The sequence below is a fragment of the Coregonus lavaretus genome, assembly GCF_964263955.1.
Source record: "Coregonus lavaretus genome assembly, chromosome: 4".
Lineage (NCBI taxonomy): Eukaryota > Metazoa > Chordata > Actinopteri > Salmoniformes > Salmonidae > Coregonus > Coregonus lavaretus.
The window spans coordinates 30,433,446-30,452,826 of NC_139991.1; the positions used below are offsets into that span (position 1 = coordinate 30,433,446).

The 19,381-nt window shown below is 44.0% G+C and overlaps 1 protein-coding gene across 3 annotated transcripts in view; it reads left to right on the forward strand.

The window, feature by feature from the left end:
* sardh (sarcosine dehydrogenase) overlaps positions 1 to 19,381 on the forward strand; it is a 77,377-nt gene that overhangs the window by 25,445 nt on the left and 32,551 nt on the right. For all 3 annotated transcript variants that reach the window (XM_084160833.1, XM_084160834.1, XM_084160835.1), the window contains 3 exons: positions 5,679 to 5,783; positions 8,441 to 8,570; positions 13,183 to 13,269. In XM_084160833.1, coding sequence (XP_084016959.1) covers positions 5,679 to 5,783; positions 8,441 to 8,570; positions 13,183 to 13,269 — 322 coding nt within the window. The remainder of the gene's footprint in view (positions 1 to 5,678; positions 5,784 to 8,440; positions 8,571 to 13,182; positions 13,270 to 19,381) is intronic.

Below are 19,381 nucleotides of genomic sequence, written 5' to 3' on the forward strand. Positions count from 1 at the left end.
TATATTTGATTGTGATTTTTCAGGGGGTGCTGCAGAACCCTCAGCACCCCTACTTCATTTCATGTGGCTCTGGGGCTGGGTAAGGACAATATGTAATAAATATGGCAACTTTGATAAAATATTTCTCGTTATGCTTTTAGATAGAAATGTCAAATATATGACAACAATCTTTCCTCCAAAGGACTTATTGTAAATCCTAAAATAAATATTCAAAATCCTGGACTTTTTGTCTGAGTTTCTTGAGGAATTACAACAAATGTACAACTAATGCTGGACAATACACTACACGACTTCTAAAATCTTTACAACTTGGACGTGCTCACACTTCCCGATTTCCTGGTCTCAAATCTTTCATTCCGTCCACCCTAAACCCCAGGATGTGGGTGCTCACATTACACAATGATTTCCTAGTTGATCCTGCCCTATGTTTCTCGGTTGTCATAGGAAAAAAATGCTGAACAGCGAGCTGCTTTATTAGTGTGCACATTTTTATGTGCAGAAACATAAAGAAAAAGAGACTCAGAATATAAACTTAATATTAAATTATATTTTAGATTTCTGTCATGGTAGGACGCAGAGGTAAAATTGAATTTGGCAGCAGCGTTCTCTCCACAGCTCCACCAATCGGTCTAACCAGTGTTGCCGACTCCTCAGTAAGGAAAGTAGCTATTGGCTGTCCTAGAAGTCGCTAAATGACGTCATCACCTAATTTGCATAATTTGCCATGTGCATGTAATTGTGATGGACGCTGTAGGAGAGAGGAATAACGTCGTGGGAGAGACAAAAAGTGAGTAAAAAACACTAAATATGTTTAGAACTACAAATGAACTTTCTTCTGTCGGTTCTTGTTTTTTTTTTATGTCACAATTCCAACCCTCCTCCTTTATCCGGGCTTGGGACTGGCAAAAGTGACCCAAAAGAGACACTCTGGCGGAGTTACTTAATTTTGTATTATTTATTTTTTACGTTTGTTTTGTTTTTTGACCTTATGGTCCACTTAGGAGCCTACAACAAGTCACAGTAAAACATGAACATTTTTAACCATAACATTTGTAACATTTTTTTTGTATACAATCTACATTAACAATCTAAATGGACAAAAAAGAGACAATAGAAAAAATTGTCAATGGCAATGTGAGAAAACGATGGTAACTAGTCTGGCCCTAATCCACACACACACAGGCTGTGCTGGCTCACAGAAAGAGTGGGTCATTGTCATTTTGGTCAAGGCTCTCTATGGCAGGTTCAGCAACTGAGGGAGCTGACTTAAAGGAGTACGCAGCTGATGTGCCAAAAAGCTGCAAAACATTATCAGGCAGCTGGTGCTCATAGCAAGCCTCACCAGACAGCTTCAGTCCATATCGAATGTACAGGATGGAGTTAAGGGTCTGCAAGGACATCCGATTTCTAAGTTTGCTTTTTACCACACTCATCTAGCTGAATACTCTCGACCTCAGCATTCGAGTGTGGCAAGGACAACACAGACACAGCAGCCATGGCAAGTTCTTGAAACGGGTTGATATCAGCTGCATCCCTGAACTTCCAAATCTCACTCCAGAAGCCCAGTGTGCATTTTGTCTCATTCCATTTACTAAGATGGATGGCATGCCATTGCTGGACAATCTTGTCTATCTCTGCAGGGGAGTAGCCAAGGAGCTTGGCTATTTTTTCTATTTCTCCAGGGCTCTTATTGTGCTTTAGAGTTTCCTCCACATTGAAAACTGCTATGTACTGCAATGCTTCGATGTTGTCCGGCAGTCTCACCCTCAACTCATTAGTGAGGGAGATGGTGAAGGCTACACACCGCTTTCAGACATTGTTTTCATCCTCAGGCGCAAGGTGGAGCTCAGCTTCCTTTGACTCAAAAAGGTAACCAAGGTACGGTTTGGGACTGATGTATCCATCTATTGGCCCTTTTGAGTACATCAACATTTGCCAGTGGATTCAGCACCCTGCTGCTCAGACTTGATCAGGCTAACCAAGCTGTCAAGTAGCTTAAGAGGATCTACTTGCTCTCCCTCAAAAGCATTGATTGGCCAACTGTACCTCACCCAGCACTGACTTGGTGACTGCGAAATGCAGCCTAAGCTCCTCCCACTGGTCCAAAATGAGTGAAACTGCGGGTTCAATGGAGAGCCAACGTGTGGCACATACCTTGGTTATCTGTAAAGGTTTCTCCCCACAGTTGATGGTCTCATATATGGCCTTGTAGGCCTCCCTGCGCTTTGGAGACACTGAAAACCAGTTATGTCTCTCATACCAAGTACTCCACACTACGGGGGATGTTGTCATTGGAAGCATGACTTAGAGCAAGCTGCAGAGAGTGGCACACACAGCGAATAAGAACCAGATCTTTGAGGCCATACTCCTCCTTCAGCACTTTATGGACCCCATTGTTAATCCCCGTCATAAGAGGCATTGTCAGTCCATATCCCCAGGAGTTTCTCTTTTTTAAGACCACTTCTCAAGGAAAGCCACAACACCACGGGCTATAGATTTGGCATCTCCTCCCTCCAACTCAACAACCCCCAGAAATGTTGATACAATTGTCTGCTTGGTGTCACTAAAGTACCTTATCACAACCCCCAGGTACTTAGAAACACTTACATCCGTGGACTCATCGAGGAGGAGGCTGAAACGCTGGTCACCCACATCTGCGACCAACTTTTTCAGAAAGTATGTTGCTAGAACATTAATCATTTCTGTGCACTTTGTCCTGTGCATTTTGAAGTGGGTAGCAGCAGTGGAATCTGAGAAAGCAGCTCTACATGCTTCTCCAATGTGATCACATGCCAGCATGGAACAGTGTTCAGCGATAGCTAATGCCATGGTGACCTCAGCCTTTTTTTAAACCATAAATGGCAGCTTGTTTTGGGTGGAACTGTTATAAGGCTTTGTCTTTTGAGTATGTTTTTGAGTTGTCCATGTGTTTTTTTTACATCACTAAGTTTGGCGTAGAAATCAGCCTTACAATACAGGCAGTATGCCCGTGTATCATCTCCAATAAATGGCTTCAACCAGCCTTTGAATTTAGGGTTTGATTCTCACTCCTTTCTGTATTTTTTGAGTGTACAGTTTAGACTGAGACATGATGAGCTAGCCAGCTAGATGTTTAGCTTATGTCACAGAGAGGCACACACACAGTGGACGAGATGAGTAAGTGACTGAGGCTGTGTGAGTCAAATGCAGTGATTTATTTTAGACAAAGGACATTTTACATTTACATCCCGCCCTGAATGTAAGCCAGGGCGGGATCAGCCAGCGGGGGGCTTCCCGCATGCGAGATTCATTTGCAGTCTGGACGCGGAGGGGTGAACATCTCCTGCTCTGACTGCAGCTGGGAGGGACTGCTGTGCGAAGACTGGGAGTGCTTTGGGACGGGGGTGGGGGGAAAGGGGGTAGGGGAAAAGGGTGGGGGTGGGACGGCAGCACCCGCTGCTCGTTGAGAAGAGTAAGAACGATACGTGCTGTTGCTTTCCTCTTCGCCATCATTGGGCAGATTCGGTAATGCTGAGCCGTGGGGTACCGGTCTATGGCCCGTGACGTGAAAGGGCAAAAGCCGTGAGCGAGGAGCGTCCTTCTCAAATCAAACAGTAATCTGCGCCTTTCGGTCATGTTGTCAACACGGCAGCATGGTGCATTGTCTAGAAACATATTTTCCATTAAATATGTTAGAATTTTCAAACTATTGTTAATTAGGAAGGCAGATAAAGCGTTTTTATCAAAAGCAATCACTTTTGCATGTGAACACAGAATCCTACTCATTACTCCACGTGCTTAATTATGTCACTTTTTGTTTTGAGCCGACTTCGCTGTGGGTTTTGAACGGGGCACCTGGCTCACACCCAGGAGGCAGCCCGGTTGCAAAACTAATGCAATCAACTTTCACCCGGTGCAAAACGTGCCCACCACTCATTGTTTTTGTCTGACATGCTGAGTGTTCATTGGATATTGTCAGTAGTCCCTCCCAATCGCATTTTAGCACTGCTCGTACTACAAGATGCATGACCAGAAAATTATCGGGACATCTGACAGGGGTCTGGAGAACGAAACAGACATCATCAGAACTGTGTGTGTGCCCTGAAGGCCTGAGGCTGAGACGTACACTGAAAAAACATACTCCTTCTGCTTTATGCAACGTAGAGCAAACATTACACAGCACGCTGCAAAAACACAACCGAACCTGTGAATCTGCCCTGTGAAACACACGCATGCACACTGACATACAGACACAGAGGTCTAGTGGTTAAGTAACCTGTCAGGTCAAACGCCTCAATCTACAGCAGACTGGAAAATGGCGTGTGTTTGCAAGGCCAGCCTCATATTGATCTGTTCTACACACACCAGTCTATCACCTATAGCTAAAGACAGGCTTTAGACAGCAAAGAGAAGAGAATGCCAACTGTTTGATTTGTGCCCTCCAGTAACTTGCAACAGACTGTTTTCCGTATTGTTTCAACAGGACAGGAACACATTGGGACAAAATAGTCCCACAAAGGTCAATGCTTTAAAAAAAAATGTTTTGTTCACTGGGATTTCAAAGCAGAAATGGAGGAAAGATGTATCGAAAAACATGAGTCAGCATTTCAACTGGTATTCATTCACACAGTTAGCTTGATATATATTTAAACTGTGTATTCGATGTGTTTATAGGTTTTAATTTGGTATTTTCTGGTGGTGTCAGTTCAGTCTCCGTCTTGTGTGTATTTTATTTTTATAATAATAATATGCCATTTAGCAGACGCTTTTATCCAAAGCGACTTACAGTCATGTGTGCATACATTTTTATGTATGGGTGGTCCCGGGGATCGAACCCACTACCCTGGCGTTACAAGCGCTATGCTCTACCAATTGAGCTACAGAGGACCATATTATTATTATTATTATTATTATTATTATTATTATTATTATAATAATAATAATAATAATAATATATACTTTTTTAATCATTGTTGTCTTTTTTCTTATGGCTAAACATTTTTGTAAAGTGCATTGGAATGGTAGACCTGGCTACAGCAATTGGCCAACTTGTGGACTTTTGGGTAGTTTTGTAGCGTTTTTCATCTGCATCTCAGCTGGGCATACTATTATGTTTTGCCCCGGTATCCATGGAGATGAAACTGCCACTAGTCAGCCAGCCAGTGATTTTGAACCTTCTGCCCTACTAGTGGGTCAGTAGTGACCTTCCGTCTGATTCATATCGTCTGATGTCTGTTCTCTATTGTATAGACTGATTGGTTCTGTATGGGGTGGGAGAGAGAGGCTAGCTAGCTACTTCTGTCATCGAGAGGGACAAGTTCTAGACCATAATCAGTACAGTGGAAGAGGACACCGCATGCCGTTGCTCCTCTCTGCTGCTGGTCATGTCCTTGATGAACTATTATCGGGTAAGTCTGATGAGCCGTAACTACAAGACCGCCCAGAACTCTGTTTAGGAGCCTGATGATCGCTGATCTACTGGGGGAGTCCTGCTCTAGGCTAATGCTACTCATGTCTATGACATGTCGTCCTGTCCTTTTGTGTTGTTAAGTGTTATATGTGAAACCCAAGTATACCTAGTAGGCTAGGTCTACTGTGTTTATTTGTGTATATTCTAAGATTATCATTGTGCCTGTGATCTGTTAGGAGTATACAGTTTGTAGATCTAAAGAATGTCTCTCTTCCTGCTACCCTTCTAGAACATGCCCAATGTGAGGGACCATGATGCATCTGTCTACCTTCGCCTCCAAGGCGATGCCCTCTCCGTGGGGGGTTACGAACAGAACCCTGTCTTCTGGGACAAGGTAATGTGTGTGTGTGTGTGTGTGTGTGTGTTCTCACTGTGTTGACATACTGTGAACATGATGTCATTGTGTTTGTGACACAGGAGGTTGGTGGCACCTTAATTGGGGAGAACAGGTTTGTGGTAATAACTGGAGCAGAATCGGTGGAATAGTATCAAATACATCAAACACATGGTTTCCAGGTGTTTGCCATTCCATTTGCTCCGTTCCGGCCATTATTATGAGCCGTTCTCCCCTCAGCAGCCTCCTGTGGTTTGTGTGTATTGATTTGTATGGTACTTGGTGTTGTGTACTGTATGGGTGCTTGTGTGAGTGACTGTGTATACAGTATTTGACCTCTATCTGTGAGAATCTTTATGTTTATGCATGTGGCGTGTATCTGTGTTTGTGTGGTTGTTTGCTTGTATTGCATGTCTCTCTGTGTGTGTTTGTGTGTGTGTTGTGAGGTGCAGTGAAGCTTGCAGAGAGGCATGCTGCTTGTCTTTGTCTCACTTTCACAGGCCAGTTAATTGCATGCTCTCTTCCTCTGGTGTGTCAGTGGATTGTTGTATCCGCTCCCTACTCACACAGCCTGAGGAGAAGATCCAGCAGGATACACACGCACACAGATAAGCACAGACACACTCATTACTTCACCAGCTGCTGAGTGTCTGTGGCTCTACTACAGTCTTATTCTCTCTCTCGCTCGCTCTCTTTTAGCTAGGGGGTATGCAGCCTCATATGAGGTTACAACAGGACACAGATTGAGATCTGCGAGTGTGTTTGTTTGTGTGTGTGCGCATGTGCTGGTCTAGCTGGAGTGTGTGTCGTGTTCTGTCGGTGCAAACCGGCTCTGACTGACTCGATGTCAATATGCCCTCACTCCTCTCTGTGGAGCATGCTCAGTTGGTGTGGTCCTGTTCAGTCTGGAATTACTGTACACAAACACACACCCGCCAGAATCACTTCTGACCCCCAACTGTGAAGCAGAGACCACATCACACAAGCTCATTTAACATTCACATCTAGCCAAACAATTGAACAGCGCTAAATTACCTAACACCTCAACCGGATAAAGGAATGTTTTTGTCCTTTCTGCTCTGTCAGCACCAGCTTTCAAGAGTGGGAAACAACGTGAGAAAATGAAAATGCATTTAGTACAGAGAGAGAAGCTGGGTCTGTGGAACGATATGTTGGCGAAGTTTAAGAGGAGGAGTTCCAAGTTTAATCTGGTGTTGTGAGCTCCCTAGGGGCCAGGGCTCGACTGGTAATGAGGGGCCGTTGTGACGGAAAATCACTGTGTGTGCGTGCGTGCATTCTTGCAGGAAAAGGTCACCGTTACCTGGCTGGCCCTGCAGCCTCCAACCTTTTTAAAAATGTTTTAACTTGATCCCTTTGTACTCTTTAGAGCATCAGTCCATCCACTGTGGCATATTCACACTGTTTCGCGGAGTATTCTGCATCATCTCTCTCTCTGTCTCCCTGTGTGATGTTTGAAAGATGGGATGAACGGTGTGTGCGCTTCCATAACTGTGCACCTATTTGTACTAAGTGTTTGCGAAAGCAGTGTCTTTTGAAGATTGCACAAGTGCAGTGCAGCATTGTTGAGGCCGTGGTGGTGTTAACAGTAACACTGGTTGGTTGTTGTGTCCTTGGTTAACACTGGTGGGTTGTTGTGTGTCCTTTTGTTGCAGGTAGTGCTGAGCGATTAGTGCTTTTAGAGGTCGGTTCGGGTTCAGTTTTTTGAAAAATAGTCACGTTTTTCAATTTTTATTATGCATTGTCTGAATGCTCTAACAACACAGAATAAAACAATTAATAAAGGCCTGATGGTGACTGATCATTACGGCTAATCACTTATTAACCTTTATTTATTCACATTACTTTAATATAATATTTCAGTTGTTGTGTATATAACTTTATTATTTCCTTTCAAGCAGTGGTGTAATGGTGCCTGGTGAAGTGGGTATACTCTAATTTTGCCCAAAAATTCCCAAATGGCCAGCCCTCCTATGATTTCCTCTAGATATTTTTGGTTTTCACTCTCAAAATCACACTGTCTTTTACATTAAAAAAAAATAGTTTTAAGTCCACAACAATGCTTAAACCACATCAAGAGACCATTTGAAGTATGGGAAAAATCTAAAATATATATTTTGGGGAGGTCGTAGTTGCCCTTTAATTCAATTGCACACCTAGCAGGAGACAGTTTGGCTAGGGTGTTTCTGTACTACTGTACAATGTCCTACATGTGAAAGTAGAGTTTGCAAACAAATGCCCTCCCGAATTATACAAATCATCATGATATCAACTTTTTCAATACCTGGTTTACATACCCATTGTTGCCTTAGTTAGCATTTACTGGTAAATATACGTTTAAACGTCTTTCTACCCTACTGGCTACCAATGTCGTTCTTAAGTGAGCTGCTCCATGCTTCTTAGAGAAACGATGCGTTGAGCTCACAGAAGGAAAAAAAAATACTAAATGGAATTCGAGTAATTGAACCGACATCAGTCAATTAGTTGTTTAAAAAACTAAAAATAACAAAAATGTTGGCTAATAGCTCAGCACTAGTTGCAGGTGTCTGATAAGTTTGGTTGATTAAACACTTTTGGTTGTTGTCCTTGTGTTGCAGGTGTCTAATATGTTTTGGTTCTTGTGTGTCTTTGTGTTGCAGGTGTCTGATAAGTTTGCCTTCAGCCTGTTTGACCTGGACTGGGATGTGTTTATGCAGCACATAGCGGGAGCTATCAACAGAGTCCCCGCTCTGGAGCAGACTGGCATCAAATCCACTGTCTGTGGACCAGGTAGGGACCTACAGTACTGTGTACACACACACACACACACACACACACACACACACACACACACACTGATATGGTTCACACTCCCATAATCACTCCCTGAGTCAGTAATTTACAGTGCCTTCAGAAAGTATTCACACCCCTTGACCTTTTCCACATTTTGTTGTGTTTAATTGAGATTTTGGCACTGCCTACACACAATACCCCACAATGTCAAAGTGGAATTATGTTTTTAGAAATGTTTACACACTAATAAAAAATGAAATGCTGAAAAGTGTTCAACCCCTTTGTTATGGCAAACCTAAATAAGTTCAGGAGTAAAAATGTGCATAACAAGTCACATAATAAGTTGCATGGACTCACTCTGTGTGCAATAATGGTGTTTAATAAGATGATTTTGGAATGACTACCTCATCTCTGTACCCCAGACATATTGTACAATTATCTGTAAGTTCCCTTAGTCGAGCAGTGAATTTCAAACACAGATTCAACCACAAAGACTAGGGAGGTTTTCCCAATGCCTCACAAAGAAGGGCATCTATTGGTAGATAAAAAAAATTAATAAAAAAAGCAGAAATTGAATATCCCTTTGAGCATGGTGAAGTTATTAATTACACTTTGGATGGTGTATCAATACACCCAGTCACCACAAAGATACAGGCGTCCTTCCTAACTCAGTTGCCGGAGAGGAAGGAAACCGCTCAGGGATTTCACTGTAAAACAGTTAGTCACTGGGAGACAAATTCACCTTTCAGCAGGACAATAACCTAAAACACATGGCCAAATACATTATATTCGGAAAATTTTCAGACCTTCACTTTTCCTTATTTTGTTATGTTACAGCCTTATTCTAAAATGGATGAAAATAATTATTTTCCTCATCAATCTACACACAATACCCCATAATGACAAAGCGAAAACAGGTTTTTAGAATTTTTGGCATATAAAAAACAAAAAAACAAATGTCTTATTTACATAAGTATTCAGACCCTTTGCTATGACACTCGAAATTGAGCTCAGGTGCGTCCTGTTTCCATTGATCATTGTTCATGTTTCTACAACTTGATTGGAGTCCACCTGTGGTAAATTCAATTGATTGGACATTATTTAGAAAGGCGCGCACACACCTGTCTGTATAAGGTCCCACAGTTGACAGTGCATGTCAGAGCAAAAACCAAGCCATGAGGTCGAAGGAATTGTCCGTAGAGCTCCGAGACAGGATTGTGTCAAGGCACAGATCTGGGGAAGGGTACCAAAACATTTCTCCAGCATTGAAGGTCCCCAAGAACACAGTGGCCTCCATCATTCTTAAATGGAAGAAGTTTGGAACCACCAAGACTCTTCCTAGAGCTGGCCGCCTGGCCAAACTGAGCAATCGGGGGAGAAGGGCCTTGGTCAGGGAGGTGACCAAGAACCCGAGTTCCTCTGTGGAGATGGGAGAACCTTCCAGAAGGACAAGCAACTCTGCAGCACTCCACCAATCAGGCCTTTATGGTAGAGTGGCTAGACGGAAGCCACTTCTCAGTAAAAGGCACATGACAGCCCGCTTGGAGTTTGCCAAAAGGCACCTAAAGGTCTCTCCGACCATGAGAAATAAGATTCTCTGGTCTGATGAAACCAAGATGGAACTCTTTGGCCTGAATGCCAAGTGTCACATCTGGAGGAAACCAGATACTGCTCATCACCTGGCCAATAACATCCCTACGGTGAAACATGGTGGTGGCAGCATGCTGTGGGGATATTTTCCAGTGGCAGGGACTGGGAGACTAGTCAGGATAGAGGCAAAGATGAACAGAGCAAAGTACAGAGATCCTTGATGAAAACCTGCTCCAGAGTGCTCAGAACCTCAGACTGGGGCGAAGTTCATCATCCAACAGGACAACGACCCTAAGCACACAGCCAAGAAAAAACAGGAGTGGCTTTGGGACTAGTCTCTGATTGTCCTTGAGTGGACCAGCCAGAGCCCGGACTTGAACCCAATCGAACATCTCTGGAGAGACCTGGAAATAGCTGTGCAGCGACACTCCCCATCCAACCTGACAGAGCTTGAGAGGATCTGCAGAGAAGAATGGGAGAAACTCCCCAAATACAGGTGTGCCAAGCTTGTAGCGTCATACCCAAGAAGACTCAAGGCTGTAATCGCTGCCAAAGGTGCTTCAACAAATGTACTTATGTAAATGTGATATTTCCGTTTTTTTATTTTTAATACCTTTGCAAAAAATTCTAAAACACTTAATTTTTATTTTTGTCATTATTGGGTATTGTGTGTAGATTAGATTGATGGGGGGGGGGGACAATTTAATCAATTTTAGAATAATGTAACATAACTAAATGTGGAAAAGTTAAGGGGTTTAAATACTTTCCGAATGCACTGTATACACTGGAGTTGCTTACCCAACTGACATTGAATGTTCCTGAGTGGCCTAGTTACAGTTTTGACATAAATCGGCTTGAAAATCTATGGCAAGACTTGAAAATGGCTGTCTAGCAATAATGAACAACCAACTTGATAGAGCTTGATGGATAAAAAAAAAAAAAAAGTGCAAATATTGTACAATCCAGGTGTGCAAAGCTCTTAGACTTACCCAGAAAGACTCACAGCTGTAATCACTGCCAAAGGTGATTATAACATGCATTTACTCAGGGGTGTGAAGAATTATGTAAACGAGATTTCTGTATTTCATTTTCAATAAATGTGAACAAAAAAACTACAATTTCATCAATTTTGAATTCTCTGTAACACAACAAAATGTGCAGTAGGTAAAGGGGTATGAATACTTTCTGAAGGCACTGTATTAAAATTCAGACACTCCTAAAAGACAAACAATGATTTGTTATACAACATTCTTTCACACGCAATTACAAACGCTGACAGACATCAACACTCATTTAATATACAGTCCTCCACAGATAATTGCCACATCTCTCTCTCTCTCTCTCTCTCTCTCTTTTAACCCCCCACCTACAGCTAACCCCAATAGTTCACCTCTGTCATATTTGTATTCCTCATATCTGTCCTGTGGCCTCTCATTTGGATCAGTGTTGAACTTTGACCGTAGTCTGGTGACTTGGGACAGACTGTGTGTCTGAACTGACCGAGGTTGGTGTCTCTGAGACAGGAGGATATCACTGGTCAAGGCCCGTTGCCCGTGAGAGGCTTGAGTCTATGGACTCTGTGAGTCCAGGGAATACAGTCCCTCAGCTCTCATGAGAGCTGACAGGTGTGAAAAACTGTGTGACTTTGGGGAAGAGAGGCGATCGACTGGTAAGAGACTGGTGAAAGACCTACCTGGTTGTCTGGTGGTTTCACACTAGCGGTAGACTGGATCTCCAGGCATCCTCACTCACACTTAAGTCCCGTGGTGTCTGTCTGTCTCTCTCTGTCTCGCTCGCTCTCTCTGTCTCGCTCGCTCTCACAATCTCTTTCTCTTCTGTCTTTCTGTCTCTCTATCAGTCAGTGGTGGGATTGAATTGATCCTGACCAGTGTTTAATCAGCATCTGTTAGAATCATGCTGGTTTGTTAACTTTCATCTGTCTGGTCCTGACTCACTGAAAATGGACATGATGAGAGGATGCTAGCAGATACCCATAGACTTCCAGTCATTGCGCTAATGCTAGTTAGCATTGGTTTGCGAAACTAATCCTGAAGTATCCCTTTTAAACATTTTTAACATCTAAACGTTCACTCCCCTAGTGCACGTCTGTATTCATGAGCACTCCTTCTGGACCTCTGCATGTGCCCATTCATGCGCGTGTTTTTATGTGCTACTTAATGTATGTACAAAATACACATTTATGTTTTGTTTTTAAGCCAGCATGGCTGCTAACACCCCAGTGAAAGGGTTGTGTCGCTCAGGGTTGTCGCTCACCACTACAAAACAAACAAAAGCCTGTTATTTCTGTGTGTTTGTTTCTTAGTGGCGAATTAATACCTTATAGGCAGTTACACGTCTCCCTAGAGAGGCCAGTGTGGATGTGAGCGATGCCTACCTCAGACTTGATTTCTTACTAAGGGTCCCAGTGAAATCTGACCTTGGGTGAAAGCCTGAAAAGTGAGTGGGAAGGTCACCTATTTGCCTTAAGGTACCTTAGTTTGAGGAGCTATGCGTAAGCTGTGATGCTATTCTGCCCTGTTCTGTTCTGTGAGACGCCCTACTTATTGGAGAGGAGAGCTCTGGGTGCTCTCATACTCTAGTAATTATCCCTCATGTGGAATAATGGCAAAGGTGTGTTCAGATCTCCCATCTGCCACCGCTCTCTCTTTCCTTACCCTCTTAATGTTCTCTCTCTCGATTACGTCGGTCTGTGTGGTGAGATGGAGGTCATAGTCGAGTAGCGTTTGGCTCAACTAACCAAGAGTGGATAAGACATGTTTGGGGGTGGGGTGGGTGGGGGGGGAGGTAATACTTAATTGTAATTCGATTATTTATTTATTTAATTTATTAAAAATGCCTTGTCTTCAGCATTGTGAATAGATTAGACTCTAGAGACTGTAGATATTCACATAGTGGTGACCAGAGCCATAGATGAATCACTATACTGTACATGGCTCTGGTGGTGTTTCAGAATGGATGGAAAGGTCCCTTAACACTACGTGTATCTTTTTTTACCCAGAATCATTCACAGCGGACCACAAGCCCCTGATGGGTGAGGCTCCAGAGGTCAGGGGATTCTTCCTGGGCTGCGGCTTCAACAGTGCAGGTGAGTGACTCTAACACACACACACACACACACACAGTGCATGTGAGTATTGGAGGAACCAAGAAGAATACATTATTGATCTATTTTCCGTACAGTCCACGGAAATTTCTTTTTGCTTTTAACCCAACACCCCAAGACACACACACCCGAGGGGTGGAAGCACAGGATCAGCTGCAGTGCAGGAACGAGGCCAGAGGGAGGAGTGGATGTTTGGGTGAATGGTGGTTATATGGGATGTACAGTTGAAGTCTGAAGTTTACATACACCTTAGCCAAATACATTTAAACTCAGTTTTTCACAATTCCCGACATTTAATCCTAGGACAAATTCCCTGTCTTAGGTCAGTTAGAATCTCCACTTTATTTTAAGAATGTGAAATGTCAGAATAATAGTAGAGAGAATAATTTATTTCAGCTTTTTATTTATTTCATCACATTCCCAGTGGGTCAGAAGTTTACATACACTCAATTAGTATTTGGTAGCATTGCCTTTAAATTGCCCTTAACTTGGGTCAAACGTTTCGGGTAGCCTTCCACAAGCTTCCCACAATAAGTTGGGTGAAATTTGGCCCATTCCTCCTGACAGAGCTGGTGTAACTGAGTCAGGTTTGTAGGCCTCCTTGCTCGCACACGCTTTTTCAGTTCTGCCCACAAATGTTCTATATGATTGAGGTCAGGGCTTTGTGATGGCCACTGCAATACCTTTACTTTGTTGTCCTTAAGCCATTTTGCCACAACTTTGGAAGTATGCTTGGGGTCATTGTCCATTTGGAAGACCCATTTGCGACCAAGCTTTAACTTCCTGACTGATGTCTTGAGATGCTGCTTCAATATATCCACATAAATTTCCTTCCTCATGATGCCATCTATTTTGTGAAGTTCACCAGTCCCTCCTGCAGCAAAGCACCCCCACAGCATGATGCTGTCACCCCTGTCCTTCACGGTTGGGATTGTGTTCTTCGGCTTGCAAGCAACCCCCTTTTTCCTCCAAACATAACGATGGTCATTATGGCCAAACAGTTCTATTTTTGTTTCATCAGACCAGAGGACATTTCTCCAAAAAGTACGATCTTTGTCCCCATGTGTAGTTGCAAAACGTAGTCTGGCTTTTTTATGGCGGTTTTGGAGCAGTGGCTTCTTCCTTGCTGAGTGGCCTTTCAGGTTATGTCGATATAGGACTCGGTTTACTGTGGATATTGATACTTTTGTACCGGTTTCCTCCAGCATCTTCACAAGGTCCTTTGCTATTGTTCTGGGATTGATTTGCACTTTTTGCACCAAAGTACGTTCATCTCTAGGAGACAGAACGCGTCTCCTTCCTGAGCGGTATGACGGCTGCGTGGTCCCATGGTGTTTATACTTGCGTACTATTGTTTGTACAGATGAACGTGGTACCTTCAGGCATTTGGAAATTACTCCCAAGGATGAACCAGACCTGTGGAGGTCTGCAATTCTTTTTCTGAGGACTTGGCTGATTTCATTTGATTTTCCCATGATGTCAAGCAAAGAGGCACTGAGTTTGAAGGTAGGCCTTGAAATACATCCACAGGTACACCTCCAATTGACTCAAATTATGTCAATTAGCCTATCAGAAGTTTCTAAAGCCATGACAACATTTTCTGGAATTTACCAAGCTTTTTAAAGGCACCGTCAACTTAGTGTATGTAAACTTCTGACCCACTGAAATTGTGATACAGTGAGTTATAATTGAAATCATCTCTCTGTAAACAATTGTTGGAAAAATTACGTGTGTCATGCAGAAAGTAGATGTCCTAACCGACTTGCCAAAACTATAGTTTGTTAACAAGACATTTGTGGAGTGGTTGAAAAACGAGTTTTAATGACAGTTTTCCGACTTCAACTGTACATGTCATGGATGTATGTTACAGCTGTTTAAACATTCATGGAACCACTATATGCTTGCCAGCACACACCAACAAACACTTACGTTTCACTCTAAACTAACCTATAGTGAACCCAAACTACGTGGACCACTGAGTCCAGAGAGACCACACACGGGTGCTCCTGTGTCACACTTCATTAGTCCATCCCCCAAAGATCAATGCATCATGGGAGGTTAAACTCTGACCCTGTTCATGGCAGATCAGCTACTTACACCGCCAGCTACGGTCTCAGAGTGATGCTGCCTGCTCTGCTCAGTCTCTCTCTCTCTCTCTCTCTCTCTGCAAAAAATGTCATGCCTCTCCCTCTCCACACACACACAGAGTACCGCTGTGTCTGATTCATTTACACACTTAACACATGGTATGTGTCCCAAATGGCACCGTATCCCCTTTATAGTGCCCTACTTTTGACCAGGGCCTTTAGGGAATAGGGTGCCATTTGGAACGTAACCATGGCCTTTTTGCCTGCTGGCTCAGCTGGGGTTTTATACATTTTCTATACAGCTCACTCACTCACACAATAGCCTTCCTTTTACCAGAAGCCTTTTAAAGAGGGGGAAGATGGAAGGGGGGAGGAGAAAGACAGAGCGGGGAGTGGGACAGGGAAATAGACGGGCAGGGACAGAAAGAGATTGAGAGGGAGAGAACAAAAGAAGGAGGGGAGCGAATGGTGCGAAAGACGCTGAGCCCAGAGGCAGCAGTCGACCGTGGCGTAGAGTGGTTCTAGTACTCTGTCCTCTAGTGTTGTGCTGACGTAGCCTGATGTGGCTGTCCCTGAACACATGTCCCCAACGCTGGGTTACCCTCTCTGTGTCACCTTCCCCCACTCCCCCTTTCCCTCCCTACCAGCTGTGGCCCAATCCCAAATCCTCCCATAAGCCCTGGAACCTATGCACTTGTGGAGTTCAGGTGTAATCAATCTGGCTCCATATTGCCCTCTGATAGGCTAGTTTCCCTATGTTGCTTATACCAATCCAATCCTCTCAGATCTCAACAAGTGCATAGGTTGTAGGGTTTAGTGGATCATTTTGGATTGGCTCACTGTCTGTCTGTGTGTGCCCTAAGGCCAGGTCACTAGTTCTGCACCACTTTCCCCCCTCCTTCATGTCACCTCTCTCTCTGTGTTTCTCTCTCTGTCCCCCCCCCCCCCACACACACCACAGGTCAATCCTGCACCCCTCAACCCCTGTCTCACCTTGCTTCCCCTTCCTCACACCTCCACCTTACATATCCCCCATTATTATGTCAGTCCCTGGCCAAGCCAGCCAATGTACTGTTCTACCTCTGTTGTGTTTAGCCTTGTAGAATATTTTTGACAATTTTTTTTGGGATAGATTACCGGTCACCTTTTCTCTCTCTTATCTGCACTGATCTCTAATGACAAAGCATTATGATAGGACATTTTCTTTCCCCAGTCTGGCCTGTCTGTGTAGATCAGATCAGTGCAGATTAAGGGAAGGAGATGAGGAAGAGACACTGTGGAGGACACGGTTGACTACACTGAGATCGTTGCAGTTCCACTTCTCATGGTGAAGCATCCTCTCAACACACTCCACATACACACATACTCCTCTGAGGGAATATTTGTCTGCTAAGGTTTTGCCTTCTAAGGGCCTTTTGGAATCTCCTTCAGTGTGCTTTGCCTGTGTCTGAATGTTTGCGTTTTTCTGTACCGCCTTGTGTGGTTTGGTGGGTGGGTGTTTTTGTGTATGTGTGCAAGTGTGTATGGAGATGTGCGTGTAGCCTAGTTTCGAGGAGGCCATCACACGGCCTGCGTCTTCCTTCCCTGCTGGCTCCTCCTCTCCTCCCATCTCTCATCACTTGGCTCGTCCTCCACTGCTGTCGCTCAGGGCTGGGCCTGCTTGGGTGGGGGGATAGAGGGATGCAGAGGGGGGGGGGGGGGGGGGAGATAGAGGGGGAGGAGGGATAGAGGAGGAGCTCTCCCAAGACACTGTCTGTCTCTGTCGATGCTGGAGCGAACGAGACTGGAACATCGGCGCGAACGTCAACTTAGAAATCCCAGAGTGCTTTGGTTTCCCGGTTCATCGTGTGGGTGTGGTTCCTCCTCCCAGTCTTCCCCCTCCTCCCCCGCTGTGAGACACCTGCTGGGGGTGACGTGATCCCTCTTGGCTGAGCAGACTCTCCCTGTGAAGTGAACAACCAGACAGTAATGTCTCTCTCCCTCTTAATCTTTCTCGCTCCTCTCTCTCTCGTCTGTCTCTCCTCTGCCTCCATCCCTCCTCTCTCTCTCTCTCTCTCTCTCTCTCTCTCTCTCTCTCTCTCTCTCTCTCTCTCTCTCTCTCTCTCTCTCTCTCTCTCTCTCTCTCTCTCTCTCTCTCTCTCTCTCTCTCTCTCTCTCTCTCTCTCTCTCTCTCTCTCTCTCTCTCTCTCGCTAAATTATCTCACTTTCTCTGTCCTTTCTCTCTTTCTCTCCCTCTTTCCATTTTTCCCTTTTTCCTTCTCTCTCTTTCCTCTCTCCTCTCTCTCTCTCCTCACACTACAAACACCCTCTCTCTCCTCTCATCTCCTCTGACATTTACAGAAATACCGGCAGTGATTGAGGCTGCTTTTGAAAGGAGAACCGAGAACAGTCGGCCCCCGTCGCTCGCTTTTGGTCCCCTCCCTCCCTTTCTTTGTGCTAAAGCAGAAGGCTGTGTGGGCCAGGCTGATTGAGTCACGGTGTACCGTGTTGGCACCCTGGGTCATGCCATGCCATCCTCACACAAATATAAACAACTAACAACAAAGCTATGCTGCTGCTTCTAACTCGAGTCAATCTGTTTTGCTCCCATGATGCCCCTTTTTGTGTTATTTGTCAACAACATCAGCAGTCCATGAACTGACTTGTATGCGCACCTTCCTGGAATATTCCTGTGGAATATTTCAGAGGCAGCACCATACCAAACACTCTCTGAGAGCTGAAGTTTTTCTGACCTCTAACCTGCCCAGATAACTTTACCCAACCCATACCTCTCCAGCTGTCTTTGGAGTTAAGGAACATTGGGAAAAAGTACCCAATTGTCATACTTGAGTAAAAGTAAAGACACGTTAATAGAAAATGACTCAAGTAAAAGTGAATGTCACCCAGTAAAATACTACTTGAGTAAAAGTATTTGGTTTTAAATATACTTAAGTATCAAAAGTAAAAGTTTAAATAATTTCAAATTCCTTATATTAGGCAAACCAGGCAGCACGATTTTCTTGTTTTTTTATTGCGGAAAGCTAGAGGCACACTCAGAAATAATTTACAAACAAAGCATTTGTGTTTAGTGAGTCCGTCAGATCAGAGGCAGTCGGGATGACCAGTGATGTTCTCTTGATAAGTGTGTGAATTGGACCATTTTCCTGTCCAGCTAAGCATTCAAAATGTACCGAGTACTTTTGGGTGTCAGGGAAAATGTATGGAGTAAAAAGTACATTATTTTCTTTAGGAATGTAGTGAAGTAAAAGTAAAAGTTGTCAAAAATATAAATGGTAATGTACAGATACCCCAAAAAACTACTTGAAGTAGCACTTTAAAGTATTTTTACTTAAGTACTTTACACCACTGGTCAAAATAAGCACTTTGCTGTTCTATGAGTGTCGAGATATAAAGGACCACATTAGCTACAAAGTACTCTGGAAACTCACCCCTGTTAAGCATCCTCCACCCCCTCTCCTCTGGCCCTGTTTGGTTCTGGAGGGGGTCCCAGATCTGTTGGAGGGGGACAGGCGACGCACGACTGGTGGGCTGGATGATGGCGGTAGTTAATTAGTGAGGCTGTGTTGCTGGGCCCATTTTAATGAGTGTTTGTCTGTGTCTATCTCATCTGTCTTGTCTGTCTGCTAACATGCAAAACGTCCTTCAGAGACACTGCTAGCCAGGCCAGCCAGCTAGACCGCCGTACTACACACTGAGACACACAGCCTCTCTCCTCTCCACCCTCTGTCTCTGTTTCACCCTGTTCTTTTCACTCATCGCTGTCTGTCTCTCTCTCTTTCTCTGTCTCTCTCTCTCTCCCCCTGCCACATCTCACCCCTTATTCTATTCTCTCTTTTTTTCCTTCTCCAACTATTCTCATGGGGGGGGTGCCTGTTTTGCTTAATTTGCCATTAATACGTGTCACATATCAGTTTGCAAACAATGTAAAAATATATATATATATATATAATGATATTGAGTTAATAAAGCCGTATACAAACGTGGTCTCGCTTTTGCTTTCTTGAGTA